The sequence below is a fragment of the Oncorhynchus nerka genome, linkage group LG22, assembly GCF_034236695.1.
Source record: "Oncorhynchus nerka isolate Pitt River linkage group LG22, Oner_Uvic_2.0, whole genome shotgun sequence".
Classification (NCBI taxonomy): Eukaryota; Metazoa; Chordata; class Actinopteri; order Salmoniformes; family Salmonidae; genus Oncorhynchus; species Oncorhynchus nerka.
In genome coordinates this window covers 62419260-62429351 of record NC_088417.1, presented here as the reverse complement: position 1 = coordinate 62429351, position 10092 = coordinate 62419260, and the positions used below count along the sequence as shown (strand labels likewise).

The following is a 10092-nucleotide window of genomic DNA, read 5'->3' as shown; positions in this document are numbered from 1 at the left end:
GTTGAACATAGCACTTTCCTGATATGTTACTTTACTTTCTGGTCCTACAGAGCCCAGGGAAGGTCTCAGGTCCTGTATCTGTCAAGAATGGCCTCTCTCCTCTTGTAACCTCAGCACACCGGACACTGGCTGAAGCCCTACGGGCCCTGCCCTCTGCTGTAGGCTCTCCCTACCCAGTAAATGTTCCAAGGCCTCGGACTCCTCTCAACCCTGTCATTATCGCTCCGCCCCGAACAGAGAACTTCCCATACCGCCACAGCCCTCGCCTAGCTCCCATCACTAACCTGAGCGAGACCGCAGGAAGCTGCTCCAGGAAATGGCTGGAGTGGCCCCACAGGTGAGAGGAAATACAAGAAGGGAATATTGGCCGTAAGTCCTTCTATAGTATAGCATAAGTCCTTCTCTAGTATAGTATAGCTCTAGGTATAGTAGCTCAAGAGAAGAGAGAACCCATAAACTTACATTACTTTATCTGCTTGTCCAAAATATTCAGGAAGGGAAGGTCAATAAGAAAAAGAAGTGCAAGGCCAAAAATCAATTGAAGCAAGAGAAGGCCAGTAAGACGCAACAGATGGGAAATGTTGGAGAAAGTAAGGAGGAGGACAAGAAAGAGGAAAAGAAGAGTCTGAGGAAGAGGTGAGGAAATAGAGGAGGGAGAAGTGGAACATAACCAGGGAATACTAGACTAGAGAATTAGAGAAATAGAATGAGGTAGCAGAGAAAGATCAGCTATCTGATGTGTAAGTGCAAACTTAAGCAATAAGGCACAAGAAGGTGTGATATATGGCCAATATATCACAGCTAAGGGCTGTTCTTAAGCACGACGCAACACGGAGTGCCTGGATACAGCCCTTAGCCGTGGTATATTGGCCATATACCGCAAACCCCCGAGGTGCCTTATTGCTATTGTTTCCAACGTAATTAGCAGTAAAAATAAATGTTTTGTCATACTCGTGGTATAAGGCCTGTTATAAACTGGGTGGTTCGAGCCCTGAATTCTGATTGGCTGACAGCCGTGGTATATCAGACCGTATACCACAGGTATGCCAAAGTATTTAATTTTACTGCTCTAATTACGTTGTTAACCAGTTCATAATAGCAATAAGAATCCTTGGGGGTTTGTGGTATATGGCCAATACACCACGGTTAAGGGCTGTGTCCAGGCACTCCTTAGCTGTGAGCAGCTATCTGATGTGTAAGTGCAAACTTAAGCAATAAGGCACAAGAAGGTGTGATATATGGCCAATATATCACGGCTAAGGACTGTTCTTAAGCACGACGCAACACGGAGTGCCTGGATACAGCCCTTAGCCGTGGTATATTGGCCATATACCACACCCCCTCGTGCATTTTTGCTTAAATATACCACGTCTTTCAGCCAATCAGCTTTCAGGGATCGAACCACCCAGTTTATAAAACTATTTATTCTCCTGTGGTTTTTGATTGACAGGTTTCTTCAGTGGCTGCTGTCCAAACTGAGATGTTCAAAGAAATAATGGCCAACTATTACTTCTACCCCACACACACTCACACACACACACACAGATTTTGAGTATTGGTTATTCCTACAACACACACAAACGTAATTTCAGAGACAGGAACTATGATCAGCAAAATACATATATTGGTCTCATTCTTATATTTTGAGGCATGCAGCATTATTTAAAAAAAAGAAAGATATTGATCCCCATATAGCATATGATAATGAGTTGGATTTACATGCTTAGGCTTGGAAATATAGCCAGGAGAAGCAGGGTCAACACCTCTACTCATGTCATAAGTGCCATGACATCTTTAGTAACCACAGAGAGATAAGACCTCTGTCTCAACAGTCTCATCCAAAGGACAGCACCAACCTTAGGGCAGTGTCACTGGTATTGGGGTCTTAGGTCTCCTTTGGCCAAAGTGAAGAGTTGAGGGCCCCTTACTGGTCTCCTTGCAATATCTGGTCTCCCACACAGAGATGGAAATCTACACCTGTTTAGACCTTGGAGGATATGGCTTCAGATGAAAGACAGCAGGGAGATGCAGAACGTAAAAGCTTCAAACACATTGATATGCAAATCCAGGACCATTGTACACTGAAGTGGAGCATGCATCTGGTCTGAAGCATGTCAAAAGAGTATAAATGAACTGGGACTGGAAGACTGCATCACATTTACTAAATTAGCATGTATCTGATTTAGCTACACTCATCTGTACTTGAATTGTGCTGTTTGAAACGTGAATTTCCAATAAAGCTTTTTAAATTCCAATTATTTGTGTCAGACAGATTTTTGTCTTAATTAATTACATCAGGGGTTCTTAAACTTTTTACATCAAGGGAATATTATTATACTGATATTATCTTACCTGTTATCAGTGGGGGATTTATTCTGCTGCTCTGGACTGTATCTCACGGTAGGTGGCGGTAGTGAACCAATAAATAGTTGTATTTTCGCCAGAAACCCAACCAGTCTGGCAGACAGTTGTTACCATGCAACGAGCAGACGCTTGTGAAAAGTACTAGCTACAAAATTGGCTAGCTAGTAAATTGCCTGCTGCAAACCATATTTCTTCTAGATACATAGCGCGCGTGTGTATGTTGCTAGTTAAGCTAACGTTAGCTTCCTATTTAGCTAATAATAATATTTATTAAGCCACCAACTGCAGCATAGCTAGCTAACCTAGCTAGCAAGCATCAATACATAAGTTCCCAACGTAACAACATGGCAGACGGCTGGAGCACCGACACGGGAGAAGCTGTCTATCGTTCCCGGGATGCTGTCAAAAACCTTACAATGAAGTAAGTTGCAGTTGGCGTTTGTGTGGCTTTTAGTCCTTGCATTGCCATACAAGCAAGACACTGTCGTTAGCTAACGTTAGCTCTCAAAGCAGATGATGATAAACACCCAGTATATTGCTTGACCTGATCCCTGAGTTTGCCATGAAAACATGGCATTTAGCTAGCTAGAATCCTGTTTACTTTGTTTGTATTTACAATGGTGTTTACAGGATCCGTATTCAGAGAGTCACCTCCACAGCAGCCCTCTCCCAACACCTTCAGCAGCAGGTTTGGACTCAACAGGAGAGGGGAGGCATTGAGCTGGACACCCTCAACTCACAGTCTCAATCAGGTATTAACACTGTTTTGAAACAGAAAGATGATGATGTGAAAAATAAAGATGATGTTAGATGCTTCTTAGTTGAGTAGATGTTATTTTCGTGGTGGCTAGATATGGACCACAACATCTTGGTTTTGTTTTCAGCCGGAGATGATGATGAGGAGTTAGTGGTAGGCTGGCAGGAGAAGCTGTTCAGTCAGGTAGGTCCTCTACCAGTGTCCTTATAACAAATAAGACTTTACTGTTTAGGATAGTTTGATGTTGCATGGTAAGGTGTGTGTGTGTGTGTGCAGTATGAAGTGGATTTGTTCCAGAGTGAGTCAGTATGCCAGACTCCACTGGAGAGACAATACCACACAGAGATCATGGCTCAGGAGCGGACCAGGGGCAGACGGAACCGCAGGATTTTTACCTACACCGATTTTGACCGCTTCACCAATTGGGAGGGGGTGAGTTTCTACTGATTCTCCATTTCATTAATGTTTTTCAAAACAATCCATCCTGGACAGATGTAATTCCTCAAGAGGAGTGGGTTGTCCAGTATTGTAGTAGCATTTACCTAATATCTGTCCCAAAGAAACGTAATTGTTTTAAAGCTGTTTTTGATATACTCACTACAGCATTCCCAGAGTATGGTGACGCAGGTCAAGTCCAACCCTACTTTCCTGGCAGAAAGGATGGCCAATGTCAGACACAGACGACAGGACAGACGCCCAGTGTAGGTCCCTGTTACTCACCAAAGTGAATTATTATTAAAGTGAATGTAATTGAAGCAGCATTGATGCGTTGTGCTGCTTTGAAGACAAACAGTGTACCGGTATGTTCACATTACACCATACCCTTGTATGCAAAATGTGTTTGTGGTATTCTGTTGGTCTGCAGTGACAGCACCATCCCCAAGTCCAGGCTGATTACCTGGGAGCCCTCGGAGGACTTTGTGAAGACCAGCCACGTGGTCAACACACCTGTACAGACCATGCACATCATGGGGGACCTGGGACCACCGGGGAAGTGAGTAGCACAAGGGGAAAAACCACTATGTAGCCTATACACTTATTACACTGCTTTGTATGTAATAACTTTGAAGTAGATTCCAATTCAGGCATTGAAAAGTGGCATTTTATTATTGTATTTCTCAGACTTGGCCAAAAGGAGAAGGAATGCTTGTTGTGCACGATAAGAGCAGATGGAAATGGAGTGGTTACCATCAAACCAGACTTCAACAAAGGCAAGGAGCCCTACAGGCAAGTGACCCGCACCCGCTGAAGTCAAAATGTTTTACCCCTAGCTCAAGTAAGGGTCACTTACTTGGTAGCAGAATACATACAGTACAAGCCATTGACTGTGTTATGATGCTGTGTGTTTGTGCCCAGAGTTGAGACGGAGGGGGAGAAGAGGGAGGTGTGGCGTCTAACCCTGGAGAACGTGTCAGAAGGCATCAGACCAGAGGAGAAGGAACGGGAACAGCGCATGTATAAAGATGTGAGTGACTGAGTGTGTAGTGTTATTCACTGTTGGTGCACTGTAATAATACTTGTATAATACTTGATTTTGTTCATCCCAAAATCAAAACTTGGAAGATGTTTTTGTAACCCAAAGTGGCCTAATGTCAGATTTGTCCATGCATGTACATACAGTACACTGATGAAATATTATTATAGTCTTTCTGGCAGGTTAGAGTCTTTTCTATGACGATGACCTCCTCTCTTTTTCTCCTTTCAGCTTTATGTACGTCATAAAGACTACCTCAACAGCTTGGTTGGCCAGGACTTTGAAATGGTATGTATGTAGTCTGTGACAGATCCTTAACACAAGTTGTTTAATCAGCAAAGGTCACCTGCGGTATTAGCTCAGTATTTGGTCATTCAATTACGCACTAATGCTCAGAAACCCATACATTTCAGGTGTTTTGGTGAAATGCCAAGTCAATGTATGAAATGATGGGATGGATTAAGTCTGTGTTTGTGTCCTTCAGCCACCCCCTGGAATTCTGCGTCTGTTGGTGAATGGAGAAATAGGTCAGTAATGGGAGAGACAGTTATAATATGACTTCTCAATATACTGTATTTTAAAATAGGCACTTCCTTAGGTCTCCTGTAGTGACAATTTCTCTGCTCTCCAGACTCAGCCAAAGGCTTTGAATATGACAACTTATATGTCCACTTTTTCCTGGAGCTGCCCCACAGTGAGTCAAAATAAACGGTCAACTTTATAGAGAAAAATATCCCACTTCTTACACATATTGTCAATATACTGTATGTCTTTTACATCATTTAACTTTGTAAGCTCTATATACAACAAAATTCCTGTCTCTTTAGAGAATATAGCTGGTTGTTTTTAACAAGTTGTTTTCAACTAACCCTACCTTCCCTGTTCTGCCTAGATTGGTCCACTCTGCCATTCCACTCTCTCTCTGGCGTGACTCAGACATGTCGCACAAAGACCATAGGAAAGGTGGGGACATACTTCAGGTCTTCACATTAATCTATGTTCTTATTAGAGACATAGGCAAATATCTGAACATGCTTTTATTATGCTTGCAGGACGACGTGGCTTTCTTCAGCTACCCATTCAGCTTTGAGTCATTCTTCAGGAGAGAGGATGAGACAGAGGGTGAATTTGCATTGTAATTCCCTCTTTCCACATTTTGTTATGTTTCAGCCTTAATCTAAAATGGATGAAATATTTTTTCCCCTAATCGATCTACACACAATACCCCATAATGACAAAGTGAAAACCGATCCTATTCATATCCTTTGCTATGAGACTCGAAATTGAGCTCAGTTGCATCCTGTTTCCATTGATCGTCCTTGAGATGCTTCTACAACTTGATTGGAGTCCACCTGTGGTAAATTCAATTGATTGGACATGATTTGGAAAGACACACACCTGTCTATATAAGGTCCCACAATTGACAGTGCATGTCAGAGCAAAAACCAAGCCATAAGGTCGAAGGAATTGTCCGTAGAGCTCAGACACAGGATTGTGTCGAGGCACAGATCTGGGGAGGGTACCAAAACATTTCTGCAGCATTGAAGGTCCCCAAAAACACAGTGGCCTCCATCATTGTTAAATGGAAGAAGTTTGTAACCCCCAAAACTCTTCCTAGATCCGGCCGTCCGGCCAAACTGAGCAATCGGGGACGAAGAGCCTTGGTCAGAGAGGTGACCAAGAACCCTATGGTCACTCTGACAGAGCTCCAGAGTTCCTCTGTAGAGATTGGAGAAACTTCCAGAAAGACAACCATCTCTGCAGCACTCCCCCAATCGGGCCTTTATGGTAGAGAGGCCAGACGGAAGCCACTCTTCAATAAAAGGCACATGACAGCCCGCTTGGAGTTTGCACCTAAAGGACTCTAAGAGCATAAGAAACAAGATCCTTTGGCCTGAATGCCAAGCGCCACGCCTGGAGGACACCAGGCACCGCTCATCACCTGGCCAAGCGTGGTGGTGGCAGCATCATGCTGTGGGGCTGTTTTTCAGCGGCAGGGACTGGGAGACTAATCAGGCTTGAGGGAAAGATGAACGGAGCAAAGTACAGAGAGATCCTTGATGCAAACCTGCTCCAGAGTGCTCAGGACCTCAGACTGGGCAAAGGTTAACCTTCCAACAGGACAACGACCCTAAGCACACAGCCAAGACAACGCAGGAGTGGCTTTGGGACAAGTCTCTGAATGTCCTTGAGTGGCCCAGCCAAAGCCCGGACTTGAACCTGATCGAACATCTCTGGAGAGACCTGAAATTAGCTGTGCAGCAACGCTCCCCATCCAGCCTGACAGAGCTTGAGAGGATCTGCAGAGAAGAATGGGAGAAACTCTCCAAATACAGGTGTGCCAAGCTTGTAGCGTCATATCCAAAAATACTTGGCTGTAATTGCTGCCAAATGTGTTTAAACAAAGTACTGAGTAAAGGGTCTGAATAGTTATGTAAATGTGATATTTATTTAGAAACATTTCTAAAGGCCTGTTTTTACTTTTTCATTATGGGGTATTATGTGTATATTGATGAGGGGGGGAAACTATTTAATCCATTTTAGAATAAGGCTGTAACGTAACAAAATGTGGAAAAGGTGAAGGGGTCTGAATACTTTACAAATGCACTATTATATTGTATTTGTATCAAAATGAATATTTAGTTTATATTGTATTCCTAAACATAATTATTGTATTTGTACCAGGTGTTTTCAGGGCTCCATGCATTTTATCACAACATTTCTTCATATGGCATTTCTTTCATTTTCCTGCTAATTATTTTGTCATAGAATCCCTCCCCCAATGGCCAGTTCTGTACTTCAAAGTCCTCTCCCTGGACTTCTGGCAGCGCTACAGAAATGAAGGCTATGGCTACCTGGTCATTCCTTCCACCCCTGGTAAGATTTATATAGAGCATGGTGCTGTTCAATGACAGTCAGAATTGTTTTCTGACAGTAGCGTAAATGATGATCTACTCTGGCTGTGTGTGTCTGTATCCCATAGGGAAGCATACAATAACATGTCATACGTGGAGACCGCTCCAGACGGGAACAGTGTCAGAACTGAGACGCTTCTTCATTGGTGGATCCCCTGAGCTGGAGGACTACAGTTACGTCAGAGTCCCAGGAACCTTCAAGGTACAAAGAAAATACTGCAATTCTCTGAATAAAGTCCTGAAAACACTGACTTCGAAGAGAAGTATTTAAATACAAGTCTAGCTAACACTGTCTGTGTAGGGAGAGCGGCTGAGTCGCTTTGGCTTCCGCACACAGACCACTGGCAGCGTCACCTTCAACCTCCATTGTATCCAGCACGCCAGGTGAGTCTGGTTTAAGTCAAGACTTTCTGTTGGTTGCACAGATGAAAATACCACATTGAATATTTACAGATTATTTATGAGGGGTCTACAGTATTATGTTCTTTTAGTATGGGGTAAAGCAGCAGAATGAAAAAGGTTCAGACTTCTAGAGATCTGGATTCTTTCCATTTGGGCCATATTTTCTCTGTTTGTTTGACATCACTCTGTTTGTCTTTTGTGAAGGGCATTTGTTGATGCCAGCACCCTGAAGAAGAGGAGGCAGAGTGTTCTGGACCAGCTGGGAGGCTTCAGTCAGCAAGGTTCTGTCTATAATGTCCTGGGTAAGGAATGTAATGTCCAAATACAAATCATTGAGAAAGAATAACAAAATGTCAAGATGCTGGTACACAATATGCTGAGTGAAAGAAAATAAGTAGTCTGGTAAACAATCGATTTGTGCTCTAATTGGCAGAGGCATTCCAGAGGGCCAGGAGACGGATGCAGGAGGCCAGAGAGAGTCTTCCCAGAGACCTCATAAACACTACAGCCCAACAAAACTCTGAGTCCACTGCATAGACACGTACATGGTTTACATACAGTAGGCAGCACAGCATTCACCTGTAAGAAAATGCTGAGGAAATTCCATCTCCCTGTTCAACAGCCGTCCGTTTATGATCTGTAATTATTACTATGCATGTACACCTGTATAGACTGAATATATCAAACATTAGGAACACCTTGGACCACCCCCCTTTTTTACTGAGACAGCCTAAATCCGTCGGGGCATGGACTCTATAAGGTGTTGAAAGCATTTCACAGGGATGCTGGCCCATGTTGACTCCAATGCTTCCCACAGTTGTGTCAAGATGGCTGGATTTCATTTGGGTGGTGGACCATTCTTGATACACACGGGAAACTGTTAAGCGTGAAAAACCCAGCAGCGTTGCAGTTCTTGACACAAACCAGTGCGCCTGACACTACCATACACCGTTCAAAGGCACTTAAATGTTTTTGTCTTGCCCATTCACAATCTGAACGACACACAAATATGATCCATGTCTCAATTATCTCCAGGCTTAAAACTTCTTCTTTAACCTGTCCCCTCCCCTTCATCTACACAGATTTGAAGTGAATTTAAAAGTAACATCAATAAGGGATCCTAGCATTCACCTTCATTCACCTGGTCAGTCTATGTCATGGAAAGAGTAGGTGTTCTTAATGTTTTGTATACTAATTTTATATGTGCTTCTGATACAGTATTTTAAGAGCGACTTTATAGCGCGGTGTCAGATGATAAAGTATTTTCCATGTTTTGTTATCATAGTTTGTCAATTGATTTTATAATAAAGCTGAGATATACCTATTTTAGATTCACATCTTTAAAAAGTAAAATGTCTGAGGCTTTCTATACCTTCTTTTCCCATGTTTTATATGAAACATTACTCTGCTATCATTTAGTCAAATACATGTTTACCTTTGGGAGAAATGAGATGAGCACAGGTCTACCTAGTAAAGTCCAGGTTGTATCAAGCCTGTACTGGCGTAAGATGAGACTCGTCACTCTTCTCCTCTTTTCACCCTATGGTGTGTGCAGCTCACTGCTGAGCGTGTCTCAATCCCATGTGTAGCAAAGTGTCCGAGAGGAGTGAGGGTGCCAGGAAACTGTCAGTGCTGGCGCTCCCCTCTGCCCGTCTGGACATCTGCTGCACCTGTCTCAGTCACCAGCCCTGCTGGCACCGCCACAGAGTGGCCTGGCGCTGGCCATGGTGTGAACATGGTCTGTCTCCCTCTCTTAAGTAAACTTTATACATTACAAACATCTATAGTTGGTTGTCCTGATGGATACTTGCTAGCAATATAATGTAGGCAGTGAAGTGTATATATGTATATATTACCAGTCAAAAGTTTGGACACACCTACTTATTTAAGGGTTTTTCTTTATTTTTTACTATTTTCTACATTGTAGAATAGTGAAGACATCAAAACTATGAAATAACACATATGGAATCATGTAGTAACCAAAACAGTGTTAAACAAATCAAAATATATTTGAGATGTGAGATTCTTCAAAGTAGCCACCCTTTGCCTTGATGACAGCTTTGCACACTCTTGGCATTCTCCCAACCAGCTTCATGAGGTAGTCACCTGGAATGCATTTCAATGAACAGGTGTGAATTTGTGGAATTTCTTTCCTTAATGCGTTTAAGCCAATCAGTTGT

At 42.9% G+C, this 10092-nt stretch overlaps 2 protein-coding genes across 2 annotated transcripts in view; both read left to right on the top strand.

Moving 5' to 3' along the window:
* Positions 1-341, top strand: part of LOC135563707 (uncharacterized) — a 39441-nt gene extending 39100 nt beyond the window's left edge. The window contains exon 8 of the mRNA XM_065006815.1: positions 51-341. Within this exon, the coding sequence (XP_064862887.1) occupies positions 51-341 (291 nt within the window). The remainder of the gene's footprint in view (positions 1-50) is intronic.
* A 2114-nt stretch (positions 342-2455) lies between these two features.
* mks1 (MKS transition zone complex subunit 1) lies at positions 2456-9189 on the top strand. The gene is made up of 18 exons (XM_065007297.1): positions 2456-2785; positions 2995-3116; positions 3249-3304; positions 3398-3553; positions 3725-3822; positions 3987-4115; positions 4244-4348; positions 4478-4586; positions 4827-4883; positions 5080-5122; positions 5227-5289; positions 5488-5558; positions 5648-5717; positions 7365-7472; positions 7579-7712; positions 7812-7894; positions 8117-8214; positions 8346-9189. Exons 1-18 carry the CDS (start codon positions 2709-2711, stop codon positions 8447-8449), a joined length of 1683 nt encoding a protein of 560 aa, XP_064863369.1. The 5' UTR covers positions 2456-2708; the 3' UTR covers positions 8450-9189.
* The last annotated feature ends 903 nt before the right edge of the window (positions 9190-10092 follow it).

Excerpts from the sequence above, each read along its gene's own strand:
- mks1 (XM_065007297.1), top strand. The coding sequence starts at position 2,709 with ATGGCAGACGGCTGGAGCACCGACACGGGAGAAGCTGTCTATCGTTCC. Across the intron at positions 7,473-7,578 it reads GGTCATTCCTTCCACCCCTG|GGAAGCATACAATAACATGT; the intron begins GTAAGATTTATA and ends TGTATCCCATAG. Across the intron at positions 7,895-8,116 it reads CATTGTATCCAGCACGCCAG|GGCATTTGTTGATGCCAGCA; the intron begins GTGAGTCTGGTT and ends TCTTTTGTGAAG.